This window comes from Berghia stephanieae, chromosome 3, assembly GCF_034508935.2.
Source record: "Berghia stephanieae isolate SIO BIC M18660-M18661 chromosome 3, UCSD_Bste_1.3, whole genome shotgun sequence".
Classification (NCBI taxonomy): Eukaryota; Metazoa; Mollusca; class Gastropoda; order Nudibranchia; family Aeolidiidae; genus Berghia; species Berghia stephanieae.
In genome coordinates, this window is record NC_088362.1 from 67,975,822 (window position 1) to 67,995,821 (window position 20,000).

Consider the following 20,000-nt stretch of genomic DNA (forward strand, 5'->3'; position numbering starts at 1 on the left):
CCACCTCCGAGATGGAATTATAAAAAAGCAGACTGGACTCTGTTTTCAAAGTTGACTGATAGTTATACAAAAGAGATAAACTGTAAAACAAGGAATGCAGAAAAATCAGCCAAAGCTTTCACAAAATCAATCATGAAAGCTGCAAAAGAATCAATCCCCAGAGGATCAAGAAAGGACTACTGTCCAGGATGGACTGAAAAATTAGGAAGTCTCAACAGCCAAGTCACTGAACACAGAAAAAAAGCAGAGAGAGAGCCAAATGATGAGAATATGGAAATTTACAAAGAGGCTGAAAAAACTCTCAGGAAAGAAACAATAAAAGCAAAACAGGAAGCATGGCATGAAAAAACCAGACAACTTGACTACGACAGAGACGGAAGAAAATTATGGAACCTAACCAAAGCTCTAAGTGGACAAGAAAACAGATATGCTGCACCATCAGTAGAAGATGATCAGGGGAGGATTCTCAACAAAAAACAAGCAGCAAACTGTTTTATGAAGCAGTACTCAAGTGTTGGGAGTATACAGATTAGAAAAGAACGAAAACGAGAAGTCCACAAAGAATTGAGAAAACACAAGGATACACCCAAAGAATCCACAGATGATGTCATGTTCAGTTCGATTAAAAAAGAAGAAGTAGAAATTGCCTTGAAATCTCTAAAAACGAACAAATCACCAGGTCCAGATGATGTTACTAATGACATGTTGAAACACCTAGGAACCCTCACAAAGAGGAAAATGAAACAACTGTTCAATGCAAGTTGGAAACAGGGTAAACTTCCACTCAAATGGAAACAGGCAACCATGATACCAATTAAGAAGGATGGCAAGCCAAAAAATAAAACCGAAAGCTACCGGCCAATAAGTTTGACAAGCTGCTTGGGTAAACTGATGGAGAGAATTGTTAATCGCCGTCTCCAATGGTATTTAGAAAGCAATAAGTTGATATCAGATGAACAGGCTGGTTTCAGACAATTACGCTGCACAGAGGACCAGATAACATACATCTCGCAGCTGATCGAAAATGGTTACCAAGAAAAAAAACACACAGTCACAGTTTGGGTGGATATGGAAAAGGCATTTGACAAAGTCTGGACAAAAGGACTACTTCTCAAACTTAAGAAAGCCAACGTTTCACACAACATGTTTGCATGGATTAAAGATTACCTCACAAATCGAAAAGCAAGAGTCCAATCTCAAAACTCTAAAAGCAAGCTAACGAACATGACAAATGGAGTACCACAAGGCGGGGTTCTCTCACCAACCCTCTTTGTCGTTTTTATCAATGACATCTGCGAAACCAAATGCAGAGGAGTAAAAGCAGCCATGTATGCAGATGACCTTGCACTGATATGCACTGAAAGAAATATTGGTACTGCAAAGGCCAGGATACAGATGACTCTTGATGCTTTGAGCAAATGGACAAAAGACTGGGGTATGAGAGTAAATGCTGATAAAACCACATACACAACATTCAGCTTATCAACCAAAAAGCAATCTATGCGATTAACTTTAGATGGAAAGATTCTGAGAGAAGACCTTATGCCTAAGTATCTAGGAGTGAAATTTGACCCTCGACTCACTTGGAAACATCAAATAGATGAAAGTCAACAGAAAGGGTACAAGAGAATGCAGCTTCTCCGAAAACTTGCTGGAACGCAATGGGGAGCAAACTCAAACGTCCTGAAGAAGACATATCTTGGATATGTAAGACCTGCAATAGACTATGCCATATCGGCATGGGGAACGTGCTCACAGGCTCAATTTCAAAAGGTTGAAAAAATCCAAAACCAATGCCTACGCGTGATCACTGGAGCAATGAAAACAACACCAATTCACAAGATGGAAACCCACACAGGAATAAAACCTCTCAAAGAACAACGAAATTTAAAAATAGTGACACAATTCTCAAAGATAAAATTCATGGAATCCCAACCACTGCATCCAAGTACAATGGAAAAGAAAGAGAATCGACTCAAAAGGGAAAACTTCATCGCCTTGGGACAAAAACTAGAGAGCGAATATAAAGTGACACCAAAGGAAGATATTGCCCAAATCAATGTCCCAAATCTCAAACCACCACCGTGGAAAAAGAAACAAAAATCCATAACCATCAACAAGAAAAACATTCGAAGCAATAATGACAATGCTCAAACCCTAAAGATGATCGATAAAAAATACCCAATGACCAACTGGATAAGAGTTTATACAGATGGCTCAGTTTCCGGCCCCCTCATGAATGGAGGTGCTGGTGCACTCATACACTGGACAGATAAAACAGAAACAAAAATATCTGTATCAGTGGGTTCAATGTGCACAAGTACTAAAACTGAAGAAAAAGCCATCCTCAATGCAACAAAAGAACTATCCAGAGATCACAGAATATACGGGAAAAATGTGGTTTACTTGACAGACTCTGATGATGCTCTCCGGTCTATTGAAAATTACCAGGACTCTGAAGCCGCACACACTGTGGAGGCCCTTGAGGGCTTATCTGATAAAACAGGAAAAATTGTGCTGCAGTGGATTCCAAGTCATGTAGGTATATATGGAAATGAAATTGCCGATCAACTGGCCAAAGAAGGAGCCCAGAAGGAACAACCGAAGTCGTCAATCACTTACCATCAGCAAAAGAAAATAATAAAGCTAAAAATAGACAAAGAAAGGAATGACACACACCTAGAACACAACAAGCAGGATCCAATCCATGCCATTCAGCGAAGTAGCCAAGTCACTCTATTCCGCCTCCGAACAGGACACAATAGACTAAGAGGACATATGTTTACAAAGCTAGGTATTGGAACAACCCCTTATTGCCCATGTGGAACCGACCATGAAACCACTTTACATGTGCTTATGGATTGCCCATTATACAACGTGCAACGTTCGAACCACTGGGTCACCCCTACAACACTCAACACAAAGCTCTATGGTGAGGCTGAGGACCTAAAGCGGACCACAGACTTCATAGCAGATATCGGACTGCAGCCATAGATGTCCATCAGAGGAACGAAGAAGAAGAAGAAGAAGATTTAACACAGTTTATTCTCTCAAAAGAAAAATACTATTTAATCACAGAAATAAAACGAATTCACACTGTTAAACAATTGAATATACACCCCCGAACATATTTCCATTCGAAAATGAACCGTTATGTATTCTTTATCTTCCCGTTGTCTACGTAACTTTTCTGCTCCACTTATTTCGTTGTTAATCCATTGAAGGGGTCGGTTCAATTTACTCTCAACGGATATTAGTCATAACAATTTAAACAGTGGAATAAATATATCCATTCTGCATTTTATTCTTTTTCCTTTGACCCACTTGCTCTATTTGCAGTAATCTGGTAGCTTGGTCTGTTAGATATGGCGAAAAACTTTCCAATAGTCTTGCGTTCTATCAAAAGGGTAGAAATCAATTGCTCTTGTCTGCTTCACGGCTCAATGGAGCACAACTATATTTTATTTTTATTCTTTTTTTTTCGGCATTATTTTCCTCTCAACATCCAAGTCGAAGCTATCATCCGTGTAATTTTGGTCATAATCACTTCAATTAAATGCCGGTGTACAATGTTATCGATGCTATTAATTTAATCCCACATTACCAGTGGCTGCGATCGTTAAATGACAATTAGGTTTTTACAAAACGATGTTTAGTTTAAAAGACAAAGCTGATGTAAATGTACTTCTACTGCTACTAATCTTCTGTAAGTTGTACGTTTATAGACTCATGAATATTTTAAGTAACATAATTATAATGCTAACGCCGACATAGCATGGCGTAAACAAATGATAAGTGCTCTGATTGGTACCATGCTGCACTAGATAAATAAAACTAGCAAAATCATGGTATTGTAAAGTATGATCAAATTTTATGTAACAAGTCATAATGATACCATGCATATCATCATCATAGGTATAGAGAGGTAAAATATGCAGAAAAAGTTGTTGATACAGTCTGTAGATCACACATTTTTAAATAAGAAAATTAAATCAGTGTATTCCGCTCACCTCTTATTAATGGAATCACACCACTGAACAGGATAAAAAACATCCATTTCATTAAGATATTTTTGTGGCAGAGAATGTATTGTTGTAAGGTTCATCGTAATGGACGGTAAATGCCCTATCGATATTATCACTTCTGGCATTTAGTTGGATTTACAAGTAGGGTATCGTTTCCGAGTGTTTTAGTGACTGACAGCTTATTTGGTAGTCATAATTAATTTGCTGTTTTATGTTTATTATTGACATTACAGTGTCTAGAAATAGAAATAAAACAAAACAGTGATAGCAAATTTATACATGAAAAGATAAAAGAAATCAGTGTGGCAAAAGAGTATGTTGATGCACAGGATGCATAAACGCTAAGATGGCAATGTTTTGATGGATAGAACAGATATGTTGAATAGATGGTCAGAGTATACAGAGGAATGTTTTTATGATGAAAGAGAAAAACTAACAATAAACAAAGAGATAGACGGACCACCAATTTTAAAAGAAGAAGTAGAAGCAGCTATTAAAAAAATGAACTTAGGCAAAGCAACATGCCCTGATAATATCCCAATAGAAATAATCGTAACATAAGAGGATTTAGGTTTAAACATAGTGACAAATCTATTGAATAAGATATATGACAGTGGTAAAATTCCAGATGATTTATTAAAGTCAGTGTTTATAACACTTTCAAAGTCACTAGGGGCCACGGCATGCGAGTTACACCAAACGATTAGTCTTATGAGTCAATTCACGAAAATTATCTTAAGAGTACTAATGAGCAGAATGAGGAAGAGTATAAAACCAGAGATATCAAAATCTCAATTTGGATTTTTCCCCGACAAAGGATAAGAAATGCTATTTTCACCTTATCAATGTTGATGGAAAGATGTATTGAAATCCATAAAGACCTATTTATTTGCTTTATTGATTAATCAAAGGCATTTGATAATGTTAGACATTGTGAGCTATTTAATATCCTTGAAGGACCAGACATAGATGGAAAAGATCTTAGAATTATAAGAAACTTATATTGGAAACTAAGTGCAGCCGTCAGGATTGAAGGAGAATTCAGTAAATATATATACAAATTAAACGAGGTGTTAGAGAAGGATGTGTTTTGTCACCAGACCTTTTTAATATCTACAGCGAAACAATTATTCTAACTTTAGGAGATAGTCCAGGCATTAAGATCAATGTTGAGAATATCAATAATATAAGATATGCAGCTGATACAGTACTAATTTCAGACTCAAAAGAAAATTTACAATTTCTCCTTAGTAAAGTAGTTACAGAGAGTGAACGTATTGGTTATACTTAAATGTAAACGAGACAGAAAGCATGGTTGTATCAAGGAGAGAACGAAATCCAACATGTAACTTAATAAGCAATGGAGAAACTATAAAACAAGTTCAGACATTTAAATATCGTGGATACAAAATAACTTCAGATGGCAGATGTAGCATAGAAATAAAACGAAGAATTGCAATAGCTAAAGATAGTTTTAATAAAATGAATCTAAGTTTTAAAAACCACAATATCTCAATGACAACAAAACATAGGGTTTTGAAGGCCTATGTATGGTCAGTATTATTATATGGCTGTGAAAGCTGGGAAATTACAGAAGACATTAGAACGAAGCTAGAGGAAGCAGAAATGTGGTTTCTTAAAAGAATGTTAAAAATCTCATGGAGAGAGAAGAAAACTAATGAAGAAGTATTAGAGCAAGCTGAATCTAAAAGGTTAATAATTCGTACAATAAGAAAAAGACAAATGCAATTTTTGGGCACCTAAATCGACAGAAATGTATTGAACATCTTGCTCTCACAGGAAAGATAGAAGGTAAAAAGAGTTAAGGTAGACCAAGAAAAACATATTTGAATAGTTTGAACTGAACAGCTGGGTGACAAAGAAAGAGAATGGTAATATTAGTTTTCTGAGGTTATCAGAGGGATGAATGGCGTACCATGATCACAGATGTCTGCCACAGACTTGATACTTGAAGAAGAAATAGTGACATTACAAATCATTTTTCGGGGTGGAATTTTATCTGCCAGGTTTGTGCCCATGATAAAAGTGAGGCAAGATCACTCTGTACGATTTCTGCATCGTTCTGGATTTCAATGACTCAAAATAAGATGCTATCATCAGCGAACAGTTTGAGCTTGGTAAGAGTTGTTATGGTTTTATTTTTGTAAGTCGTTGATTAATGTTTGAAAACAGAGTTCTATCGCAGAGCCTTTCTTGAATCCAATAAATAAGCTATTGTTCCTTCTGTTTTGAGTTATTATCTTCATCAGTGGTCTTTTCGGGGTCGACTTTGGGTCAATGTTTTAATTACATGGTGTTCAAGTTTTCTGAGGAGTCGTCTATGAGACACACTATCAAATGACTTCGACAAGTCGAAAATACGTTGATCTAATTGTTTTCTGCTGTCTAGTATCTTTCTTAATTCTTATATTATGGTGTTTACTAGCTGGCTTTCACAGGAGCTATGTTGGTAATCGACTAGAACACTATGTCTTTCATAGTGCTCCCCTATTGAATGAAACACAATATGCCCGAGTAGTTTACATGTGACAGACGTCAGCAACACTAGTCTATAGTTCGAGCCAATATCTCGTTTCCCTTTTTTTGTATATGACATTGACTTATGCACGACCTGTGTCGAGTGACTGTTGGTAAATAATGCCTATTAGGCAAAGTAGTGTTTTCTTTTGTGAATCTACTATTGTATTGTGTGTTAAGAATCTTTGCTTTCTCTGTGGTGTCAGTAGCTTGCGAAGGGGGCGTTTTAATAGCGGTGGAAAGTAATATAGCATCAGTCGAGAGAAATACAGACACTAATGGCGTAATTATCTAGACAAAAATGTCACTGTCCATTGAGAAGAAATCCTCTTTGGTGGCTTTTATAGACAAATGTCTGGCATTATAATTGTAATGGAACAACTATACGATTCAGTGTCAAAAATCTACAATAATGGGAAAAGCTCCGCCACATAATATAGTACTTGCTGGAGACTTCAACCTCCCTGATATCAACTGGGAGAACCTAAGCGGAAAGCCAAATCTATAATATGTTGTAAATATAACCGTATCAATAGAGTAAATGGAATTTTAAAATAATAATAATAATAATAATAATAATAATAATAATAACAATAATAATAATAATAATAATAATAATAATAATAATAATAATAATAATAATAATAATAATAATAATAATAAAATAATAATAATAATAATAATAATAATAATAATAATAATAATAATAATAATAATAATAATAATAATGATAATAATAATACTTAAATGGATCCCAAAAAGGATTTTTTTGTATAGCAGTGTTATAATTTACACAGTAAAACAAGTAGATATTGGACACACACACACACACACACACACACACACACACACACACAAATATATATATATATATATATATATATATATATATATATATATATATATATATATATCCGGAGCGGTTCCATATCCAGAGTTGTGCTTTATAGATGAATAATTTCAACACTGTAAAATGGTTTAAAATGTCAGTTTGAATTGATAACAACTAAATTAATATATTAATATTTACATTATTTGGAAGTAAAAAAGCCAAAATAATTATGTAAAAAGACTCTTGCTTAGTATTATAAATACTAATACTAATACTAGATGGCAAAAATATATTCGGTGTCTCTCTGTTTTAGTTGAAATAGTGAAAGGGCGACCACTCCTTCCTGACATAATAACTGATGGTCTTAGTGGATGATAGTGGTCATTTAATATTTAAGTGACGAAGTGGTTATTCAGTATCACATACTGAATATTGCAAAACCACTCTTCAGTATCCATACGGAACTCTTTTTTATAGAGAGAGTGAAAAGTGAGACATCTCGGTTGCAATGTAAACAAACTGCTGACCTACTTCCAGATTGAACACGCGCAGTTACTGACAGCCCGATTTGTTCGTAACATAAGTTGTCAAATTATTTTGATTGTTTTTTTTTTTTAATTCTGCTATTGTGCAATTGACCTAATTCAAAATATCAAAATAAGAGCGGTATTCAAGTGCCGTGCCATCTGCAAACGTTATTAAAGGTACACTCAGGTTTGACTTCTACAGTAATGTGTGTATATCATGAATAATACAGGAGACAATACACAACCTTGAGGACCACCTATATTTGTAGTTGTGCAGGAACGTACTGTGCTCTCTCCGTAAGAAATTCAAGCACCCAAACAATTATATACTTGTTTAAATCAGACTAGTCAATTTTTGAACAACCATCTGAGATTGCATTGTATTGAACGCTGAAGTAAAATTTGCAAAAAGCAAACTGAAATAGTTCCTAGCGTGATTTACATGCCTGCAGATGTTGTTTGTAAACAGCAGAATGGCATCCTCTACACCAGGCCCTGGTTTGTAAGCAAATTGATGACTATCACTCAGTGGTATAAACTGGTTCCTATAAGAACACTTTATTCTTAACGATATTTGGCACACATTCCAAATAAGTGTTTCTCTTATTTTTCAGAATACAGCGGCAGAGTAGATGAATTAATAAACTTAATGTTCGATTTCATTCACCTAAATCACCCCGTCATAATTCTTTTGTCAAATATTCGGTTGGACTTTTCAGGCCAAACTGATAAACATGTGTGGATTTTTTTTTCATAGATGTATTCAATTGAGTAGTAACATCAAACAAATCATGTTCAGCGGCTACAGACCAACACACTAATATGAACGATTCGTAGAGCTACGAACTCCTGGCTTCAATTTCAAAACATCATGAGCATCTCTACGTCATTGAAAGTTATTGAAAATCACAGTTGATGCCAGGCTACATAATTTAAAGTATTTTGAAAATAATACTTGTGATGATTAAGTGTTCATTTATGAATTTAACTATAGCGACTACAATTTTTTCTCCTAAACACTACGAAGTTTTGAATTTTCAAATCAGGAGGTCTGGCGACCCTCGACACAAAATGGACAAAATAATAAGAATGTCGTATCCTATTGTATACACTGTGTCATGTGAATTTGTGTGTGAGGCTGTCAATTTAATTAATTTTTATGACATGTACATTGAAAAAAATGTTATACAATTTTTTTACATTAACTCTTTTCCTGACCTAAATTAGTAATTTCATATTTGATGATTTTCAAGTCCGGCGTCATCTGCAAAATTTATTAAAGGTACACTCAGGTTTTGACATCAACAGTAATTTGTGTATATCATAAATAGTACAGGGGACAATACACAACCTTGAGGACCACCAATATTTGTAATTGTGCAGGAACGTACTGTGCTCTCTTCGTAAGAAATTCAAGCACCCAAGCAATTATATACTTGTTTATATCAGACTAGTCAATTTTTGAACTACCATCTGAGGTTGCAGTGTATTGAACGCTGAAGTAAAATTTGCTAAAACCAAAGTACAATAGATCCGAGCGTGATCTAGATGACTGCAGATGTTATATGTAAGCAGCAGAATGACTTCCTCTACACCAGGCCCTGGTTTGTAAGCAGATTGATGACTATCACTCAATGACATGAACTGGTTCTTTATTTTAATAATGTTATACAATTTTTTACATTTACTCTTTTCCTGACCTGAATTAGTTTGCATTTTTGAATAAATATATTTATGTGCCAACATTATCTGACAAATCAATTGATGAAAGAAAGGTTTGATGTTTGTATGGGTTCTGAAAAGAGGTTGATTCTGTACAACATAAAGCAAATTAAGTTGGTTAAGAGAGAACTAAAAAGCGGGTAAAATGGATCTTTTATATAGCATGTAGAACAATATCCATTAATTTTGTCCATAGCACTTAACAAGGAATCCAAATTTAAAATGATCATATAACGTGGGTCACTGGAAATGACCTTGAGTAGGATTAGAAAATTAGAGTGAAGAACCTTTTCCAAAGCCTCACCATTTCACCCCTCGCAGTGAGACTCGATCCTTTGGACATCAAATCACAATTGAGTGTCATATTAATAGCCCACAAAGAAATAACTTTCCAGTATGATCTACAATGTTAAAGGGGCTTAGAAAATATGGCTAGCGTATATACTGATAATACTTTATTGCGACTTTCGGAAATTATCACATGTGATACATCATCGCAGTAAAAATTGTGTTAGATAATATCAATGTAGTAACTATAACCAAATCGAGGAAATATAAAGAGATACGCATATAAATGAATAAATAGATAAATGAATATTGCCAATAATTAGAATTGATTATATGCATCAGTGAATTTTGTGCGCCGAGAGCTGTTTTGACTATACGAGTTAGTATTTATATAGTGTTGATTTATTATTCCACTGTCCCATGGTATGGCTGCCTCGGTTTCTCTTATCTTCAGGTGTCCAGCAAAGGTCAACATTTGATATTGCTTAATCTTTTATTCTGAGATCATGCCCATCTCCTTTTCCTAGTGATCAAGGTTTTGAGGATGTCAACGTTGCACGGGTGGAGGATGTTTCTGTTAGAATCGTATGAGAATTGAAGATACACAGGTTTATTTTTTTCGTAGTGTTTTTATGCATCTCCGTTGACGGTGTATCTTAACGGATTTTTTAAAAAATGCACCTTTGTTAAGCATACGCATTCCACGTGATTCATCAGCAATGCTGCGTTTCTGTATTTGGACATGGCAAAAGTGATATTGTAACAAGTGTACGTCTTTGTTAATAAAGTAAGAAAAATCTAAACACAATCGAAATTTAAAACCAGAAAATAGAAGTTGCATTGAAGGTCCTAAAAAGACATCATTAAATGTTATGAACAGTCAGGTTATATATATATATATATATATATATATATTATATTATATATATATATATATATCGAGAGAGAGAGATAGAGAGAGAGAGAGAGGAGAGAGAGAGAGAGAGAGAGAGAGAGAGAGAGAGAGAGAGAGAGAGAGAGAGAGAGAGAGAGGGGGGATGGAGAGAGAGATCACCCATCCGCAAAATATTTTTATTGATGGTACATTTCATGTTCATCTCAATTTATCGATATTTGATTCTTTTTTTTTATTTAGACAAAATGAAAATGATGTGTTCTCAATCTACGGCATCATATTTCTAAGGATTCTAACGGCATAGTATAATTTTAAAAGCTCATAAACTCGACTCAAAATTAATGGACACGAAAATATATTTGTAGATTTATTTGATTTTCAAACATATCATCAAGAGTTATACTTAATAATCATTTATTAATTCCTGTGTACTCTCCAAATTTGATCTGAAATGCAATTAAAAATATAATATAAGGGGAAACTTGAAACTTGAATGGAGAAGGGGTGGAGGGGTAAGAAGATCGAGAGAGAGAGAGAGAGAGAGAGAGAGAGAGAGAGTGAAAGAGAGAGAGAGAGAGAGTGAAAGAGAGAGAGAGAGAGAGAGAGAGAGAGAGAGAGAGAGAGAGAGAGAGAAATAGTGTGGGAAAGATATAAAAAGAGAGAGAATAAACAGAATAAAACGCCCATATGATGAAGAAGAAGAAGAAGACGACGAAGAAGAAGAAGAAGAAGAAGAAGAAGAAGACGAAGAAGAAGAACAACAACAACAACAACAACAACAACAGCAACAAGGAAAAGAAGAAAGAAATGAAGATAGACAGATAGACAGATAGATAGATAGATAGATAGAGAGAGAGAGAGAAAGCGAGAGAGAGAGAGAGAGAGAGAGAGAGAGAGAGAGAGAGAGAGAGAGAGAGATATGAAGGTAATGCTTGGATATAAATGAAATTTGGGCTGTTGCTATTACGACTTCAAGTTTGGTAAATCAGCCTGTGGTTGGACCCATCAGTGATTTTCTTGTACTGTAAATGAAATAGTAACATATCATACTGTTATAATGATAATGGTAGTATTGGTGATAACACTGATAACATAGGAATGTGGTATAAATAATAACAGAGATAGTCCTACTGATGTTTATAACAATAGGAGGTGTAAATTTAGTGGTGGAGGAGGGAAAAAGATCGAGAGTGGTATACCACTTATATATGATATTACTTAGCTATGAGTTTCCGCCATTGAGCATTCTTTTTAAATGTATATATATATTTTTTACGATGAAACAAAGACCTGAAAATGTAAGAATGTGACAATATCAGACAAAACAGGAAAGAAATAAAATTAATACCCCGAAAATGAGCCTTCGACAGGAAAAACTCATTCTGGGGATGATTTTTAAAAATATATTTTTTGTATTTGTCTTTCTGCTTTTTGACCTTACACCTACGTATTCTGATTATTCTCTTGTTCCAGAACTAGCCCCCCCCCCCCAACTTCTTCCCATGTTCCATTCTCAATGAGATAACTTGTTTCCCAAATCTAATTGCTGAAACATTCTCCCTCGGCCATACATCGATGAATTTAATTAGTCACCAATTCACCACCAACAACAAAGATAAAATCAATTCCTGAGAATATCTTTTGAATGCATGAAATCATTTTATTGGATGTTAGATTCGTTTAAAAATAGAAAGGATATATATACGTTTTTGCCGTTATTATCGTAACCTTACAATTTGGCAAAACGCATGGAAGTCGATATCACATTTACTCATCTCGTCTTCATCAACCTTTATATTAATATAAATCCTTGCACTGGATAATGATCCATACACTTATGATGTCATGGTATATCAATTTAAATCATTAATGTGCCCGGAAAGGATTGATGAATGAATGAATTGGGTGATGTCTAAATACGATTCACATACTTGTCCGAAACATCACTGCCGCTCTCGCTGTCAATTGTTTCCGGAAGCTCTGCGTTACGTGTTTCCGGTAACAAGATGGCGAACAAACCAGATGTCAAAGACAAAACACCAAATATTAAAACGGGGAGAGCCTTTCCAATGGGGCCGGGAATCAAAAGACTCTGCAATATACAGAAATAGATTTTTGTTTTATTTATAAACAGTCCAAGATACTTAAAAGCGTCCTGTGTAGTGCACATTGTTTAGAAATCTACCGCATATATAAGGATTTATATTGGGGTGAAAACATGGCGAAAAATAAATTTAAAGTTAAGATGATCATGTATTTGCAGGTCTCATAACCCAAATCATTATGGGCTCATTGTTCTAATGACAATCTCAAAAAATCACTCAAAATATTGTCCATTACAATGATCTTAAACTAGGAACATAACTGTGTTCGAGTGTCAGACCTGCTTATATGTATACATTGGAGTAGCTAATTCTACTAGTTTGTTACAGATTTTTATTCTTATTACATAAGAAAATATGTAAATTTAACCAAAGGACATATTTTTCACCAAAGTGTCTTAAAAACTAGAGTATTTATGTAACTAGAGCATTTCTATAGCACAGTTTCTACTAAATGTGCTCAACGCGCTTAACAGGGTGTCCCTAGTCAATAGCAACATTTAACATAAAGGAAGAGACATGTTAGGCGATAATACGATTTTTTGCGACGTACACCACGGCGTTAACGGCTCGTTAGTGCTAATTTTACACCTGAATACGGTGAGAAAATGTGAGTTATGAGCTTCTCCCAAGGATTCAAATATACACCGCTCAGAACGGGAGTAGAACCCTAGACTTTCCGTTCCGAAGGCGAGTGTCATACCAGTAGACCACATAACCGCAAAATTGCCCCAACAATTTGAGACTGTGGTTTATAATTTTAGAAAATAAGGAAAAAAAAGTGCAATAAACCGAAAGATATTAGAATAATCATCTTTACCTATAAAGATGACAGGAGCCTCAGAAAAAGAGTGTTTTAAGTGATTTTAAAATGTATAAAAAGGCAAGAAAAGAATGTAAAATATGTAGATCATTCAAAAGACATCTTTTTTATAGCAATCAAGCCATTCCCCCCCCCCCATCCCCATTCAGTAAGAACGAATAACATATGAAAACGAAACTAAACAATAACAACAAAGAAAAGAACAACAATAATACAACAACAAAACTATAAAAAATCACCATAATTTCTCCAACCGCATCCCCCTCTCAAAGCAAACAAAATAACAAAAATACTGGAAATGGGAGGTGGGGTGGCGGATTACTGAAATTACTTTTTTTTAATCCTTAACATCACAATTTCTTTCCTCAACTCACCGCGCTGACAATGTAAGGGGAGAGTATCCCACTAAATCTTGCGACACAAGAACAGAAACCGAGACCCGAGTTACGTATCTTGGTGGGACACAACTCAGTGGTGATGATGTAAATGAGATTGAATCCAATGGAGATGCACATCTTGCCAAGGCAGAAGAAAGCGACGGAAAGCCACCGAATGTCTGAAAATGGATAAAACAATGGAAAAATTGGGACCAATTGCATGTCCTGTATTGTCTTTCTCGATGGATTACATGTGTACTAGGACAACCTCTTGAATGAGCATACTGTATCTTTTTCACACATAACTGCAATGTAACAGTGTTTCAGTATGACAATGCTGGACCTCATTCATTAATCATTTCGAAAAAAATTGACATAATTTTTCATTAAATTTATTTCCAGCAAATTTTTACAAACAGCTTTTCATTTACCGATGTCAAATTGATTTTCGACTCTCGGTATGTTTACCTTGATCAGCAATGACTAGAGCTCCAATCCCTAGGGTAGCCAAGCCACTTGTTATCATACTGGAGCAATAAAACACCTTACGGTCAATTTTCTCCAGGAGTAAGGCGCACATCACATGACCTGGAATCTCCATTACAGACTGTAATAAGATCATATTACAATATTAGGTCGTCTTTCTAACCTTCGACACCAAATTACAATAACATAGTTTCATTGAAAACATATGGAAATATCTTGTTATCATCTTGAGTTGAAAGATAGTAAAGGATCAAAAATTTAAAGGCTGGCACCAAAAGGCTATGTGGTCTTTTGGTATGACACTCGATTTCGGATGGGAAGGTCCTAGGTTCGAGTCTCGCTCAGAGCATAGTTGAGTCCTTGGAAAAGGCTCTTTACTCCCATTATCTCACCGTACTCTGGTGTAAAATGAGTCCCTGGCCGCTAAAAGCGTTGTCCCTGTTCGATGAAATTGTAATATCTCCTAACAGGCGTCACGTCCCGTCCTCTATGTTAAGTGTTGACCAGGGACCCCTTGTAAAGCGATTTGAACACATTTAGTGGATAATGCGCTACATAAAAGCTTAAGATAATAATTAAAAAAAAAAAGAATAGCATGAATATGTTCAAAAATAGTCGAAAACTTGTGGACAAATTTGGAGTTAATTTGATACTTTGAGAGCACTTAACTTTTTGTAACCATTACTCTCTTATGGTCATTTGTCATCAAATTCAAATTTATAAAAACAGATGATTCTCATGAATCTAATATTGTTTTTTTCATTGTGCTTTTGTGAGAAATGTTACAAAAACTACATTTTGTCATGACATCAAAATAATAATTCATGGAAACATTTATATGTGAACTTTAGCCCATTCAGTATATTATGTATTGTTCCATTCTTAAAAAATAAAACATAAATGAAGGAGGTTGTCGGTTTTTTAAAAAAAATCGTTTAACCTTATATCTTTTATGATTGTTATCTTAAAACAACTTTACCTCAATACCTCTACGGTATTTTTTCTGCATGCATGGGCCATTTTGTGGTTTTGTGAGAAGAGACTTTGTTTGTGACCTAAATCCTCATAAGGGTGATGCAATTTGGAATTCTTGGAAAATGGAAATTGTCATAGCTCCTTATAAAAGTTAAGTCTCGTCCCTAAACATTACGTTTTGCTGTTGCTTATGGCCTCTTATAAATCCCCTTGAGCACTTCTGGATATTGTTGTATTGTAAAAGCTCAATTTTCCTGTTTTGTCTCTGAAAGCTCCACCCCATTCTTACCAACCCCACTCACTCAATATGTTACCTGTAATATAAAAGTGATATAGATATCCCCTTCAATGATGTCCCCGACGCCAAGGACCATACCGAAATAAACCATGTTGATTGTTATCCTGAAAACGGTAAACAAAAAGAATAAAACAATCTAGAACATGTGAGATTTAGTGACTCCCAGCAAAGTGAAAGCTTAAAAACATTAGACTAATAAGCATAAAACAGAATGAATATCAATTTTGAAAATATTCAAAACCCTTCCTCAGCCAAAACGAAAAAAAAAAAACAAATAAAAAAGGGTCATACATGTAAAATCTAGAAAGAAGCAAAATAATTTATACATATAAGGAATAGAACCTATATATCCAGTCGAGTTTTAAAAGTAACCATTATTCTAAATCTTTATTTGTACAATACGTCATATGGGTACTTCTCTGTGCAGTAAAATGCATTTCCTTAACGTCTCTTCTTTCTATCAAGCAGTGTAGATCTGCTAAAAAGTACATTGCAATATTCTATCCAAATAGTAGCAAACAATTTATACCCCCTGCTTAACAATAAAGAAACCGAGTGGGATAAACACCAGCTTCGTACATTACACTATAAACCTGACGAATTGTGTCTACTCTGAAAATAATTAAAATAATTACAAAATAAACAAATACGAGCATTTGTATTGAGCATTTCTATGTAAACAAAAAGCTTGACAAACTTCACAGTTATTCATTAAATCCATTTTAGGTCATGTGTAGCCATTTTCTATTTTATATTGCAAATAAAACCTGCCAGGATCATATTTGTACAAGCACTCTTAAAATAAGCGCCAGTGCATTTAACCATGGTCGCTTTCATTCCTGAGTTGAGTTGGGCCAGAGTGCCTTACCCAAGAGTTAACAATACCAACACTTTCTTCTACCCTGCGTTTACCATTATAGAGTCGGGGCGGGACTATCGAGGTTGCTGTTAATGATATAATGAAATATAAGGATGATAAAATTTAATTACCAAGAAAAACACAAAATGGTGAAATACAAGACGTATCGTCTGCTGGTACAAATATGCCAAATCTTCAGATTATTACTGGAGCCGGAAGTAGTCGTTTCTTCATCCTTTCCACTCTCGCCTACTCCAATACCATCCCTTTTCATCTTTGAAGTGTCCGCCAACACTTCCGTATCCCAAGAGATATTGACTTTGTTGACTTTGGCGATGTAGACGATGACGTCCTTGGCCTCCTTATGTCTGTTCTTGCTGAGCAGCCATCGGGGTGACTCTTGAATTAGCCTGGAAAAAAGCAATAACAGATAGATTGCATTTGTAATTGTATCAAAAACCTTACGGATAAAAAAGTCGTGAGCTTTAACACAGATCGAAATTCACTAGATGTGCTCAATGCGCTCCATAAAAAGTCATTAACACATTCTAACGCGAAAAAGAAGACAAAATGTATATAGGTTTTTTTTGGTCCAATTTTCGATGCTGTTATTGACCAAGTACTTATTTTACATTCGAGTATGGTGGAATAATATCAGTAATGAGCATCTTATTTTCTTAGAACTTGACTTTACACCTTCCACAAAGGGACTAGAACATATGGTTTGTATGTTAACACCCAAGTTTCATATCGACATACCATAACGCTTTGCAAAAGAGAAAAGAGCAGTAAAAGATTTCATATTTTTTGCATTTCATCTTATCCTCATCTTCCATATACCCTAGATTCTACCATTTATATATATATATATATATATATATATATATATATATATATATATATATATATATATATATATATATATATATATATATATACATGCATACATATTATAAGGTAGGGGGCTCGAAATTCGACACTGTCTTTCAACTCGATATTCTTATTTAGCCCGCTTCCAATCCTGTTTTCACCTAAATTTTTGCTTTCGGACATAAAATAATTCTTGTCATCTTAACCGCCGATAAATGTTCTTTCTGTTTCACATACTTTTTGATTAATAAACGGATTAATTCACGAATTCCACTTCAACGCCGCGATTTTGTAAAATTTTAAGGGGTGGCCTAGGTGCTGAAATGACATGAACGTGTTGCAAGCGCATTAAATGTTTGAAAAAAAATTAAACCTAGCTGTCAATTACAGCTGTAGGTATTATATTTTTTTAAAACTTTGCAATATAGACTATCTATCTTACGTGCGGCATTGTCATGGGCTTTCACTTTGCGCTGTTTTGTGTTCATGCGTGTATCTGTGTCTGTGTGTGTATGTGTGTGGGGTGGGGGTGGGAGGAGGGGGGCGGGGTGTTATTTTATTTATGCGCTTTTTTTCTCCATTCTTTGGATCTTTTATATAATTTAAAAAAAAATTAAGTTAGAAAAGGGTACCAACAAATAATATGCCGATAATCTTAACAAATTCCATGCTCGATTCGATAAACACGATTTCACAGACGAGATTAACAACCTAATTGGAAACTCAAACATCACGGAACAGAGGGACATCACTCAGGCCAATGCCATTAAATTGTTCAAAATATTAAAGCGGATAAAGCAAGCAAACCTGATCAAATTTCATCAAATTTATTGTAATCATGTGCAAATGAACTCTCCTTTATATTTTTACACACATTTTTAATCAGTCCCTATGAAACGGCATATTCCAAGAATTTTTGAAAACTAATTCCCATCCCACAACATCAAAAAACCAAGCCAAAGAAATGAATGATTTTCGCTCTGTAGCGCTAACATCCATCCCTATGAAATGTCTAGAAAGGATTATCCAGCAAAGATTTCTACAACAAAGTACACAACAACATCTTAATAAAAACAGTTTCCTTACAAATCAGGACGTGGTGAGGACGACACTATAATATTAGTGTTTTCTCATAACAGTTACAAACACTTAGACACTCCAAAAAGGTATGCCAGAACCCTATTCGTAGTTTTCGAGTGCGTTCAACACCATCCAGTCTCACATAAAATAATTTATTCTAGCCCCTCCCTAAATACTAAAGCGTAAATTATATCATGGTTATAATAATTTGAGACTTCCTATTATAAATCGTTAACTTTCACTAAAATTGGATTCTTTAAAAAATGGTATTATTCAAGTACTTTTGAACATATCTTTTATTCAAAGATGATGAAATAGGAATTGATTGAGGGTAGTATAAGCTCGTTCCTGGGTTGAGAATTCCAAAAAGCAAGAGTGTAAGAATCATATATTCTCTATTTGATGGTACAAACCGCAAGTCGAAAACTTGATAGCAAAACGAGCGGCAATGTTTTAAACAAATCACACAAGGTCAGAGGATGTCAAAATTCATGACCCCTACTCTAATTAACGTTATAAAACAAAAATTTGTCTTAGAATGATTCAGATTCCAAAGTACAAGTGCTCCAATACCAAAGTTTACTTTTCAACAAGAAGGATTTAACCTAATATGCTAGTGTAGTTATAAAGTCTGCTTCTTCTTCTTCTTCTTCTTCTTCTTCTTCTTCTTCTTCTTCTTCTTCTTCTTCTTCTTCTTCTTCTTCTTCTTCTTCTTCTTCTTCTTCTTCTTCTTCACCTTCTCCTGCTCTTCCTCCTCCTCCTCCTCCTTCTCTTCCTCCTTACCCTCATCCTCTTCCTCCTCCTCCTCTCCTTCTCTTCATCGTCGTCCTCCTCCTTCTTCCTCTCCTTCATCTTTTTCTTCTTCTTTTTCTTGTTGTTGTTGTTGTTGTTGTTGTTGTTGTTGTTGTTGTTGTTGTTGTTCTTCTTCTTCTTCTTCTTCTTCTTCTTCTTCTTCTTCTTCTTCTTCTTCTTCTTCTTCTTCTTCTTCTCCTTCCTCTTCTTCTTCTTCTTCTTCTTCTTCTTCTTCTTCTTCTTCTTCTTCTTCTTCTTCTTCTTCTTCTTCTTCTTCTTCTTCTTCTTCTTCTTCTTCTTCTTCTTCTTCTTCTTCTTCTTCTTCTTCTTCTTCTTCTTCTTCTTCTTCTTCTTCTTCTTCTTCTTCTTCTTCTTCTTCTCCTGTTCCTCCTCCTCCTCCTTCTCCTTATCCTTACACTCCTCCTCCTACCTTTTGTATTTCAGTCGTGTGTTGTCTTCTTTTCCAACTTATTACACATCTAGGATTTATCTTTCAGTAGAAATCGTAACC

The 20,000-nt window shown here is 34.9% G+C and overlaps 1 protein-coding gene across 4 annotated transcripts in view; it reads right to left on the minus strand.

Annotated features, from left to right (window-relative positions):
* LOC144968276 (organic cation transporter protein-like) overlaps positions 1–20,000 on the minus strand; it is a 64,788-nt gene that overhangs the window by 27,470 nt on the left and 17,318 nt on the right. For 2 of the 4 annotated variants that reach the window (XM_078906477.1, XM_078906476.1), the window contains exons 8-10: positions 16,879–17,157; positions 15,905–15,992; positions 14,598–14,736 (exon numbers count right to left, since the gene is read on the minus strand). In XM_078906477.1, coding sequence (XP_078762603.1) covers positions 14,598–14,736; positions 15,905–15,992; positions 16,879–17,157 — 506 coding nt within the window. Of the gene's footprint in view, positions 1–11,181; positions 11,850–12,758; positions 12,920–14,126; positions 14,309–14,597; positions 14,737–15,904; positions 15,993–16,878; positions 17,158–20,000 lie in introns of those variants that run through there. The other 2 variants (XM_078906475.1, XM_078906474.1) reach the window with 2 other exon arrangements.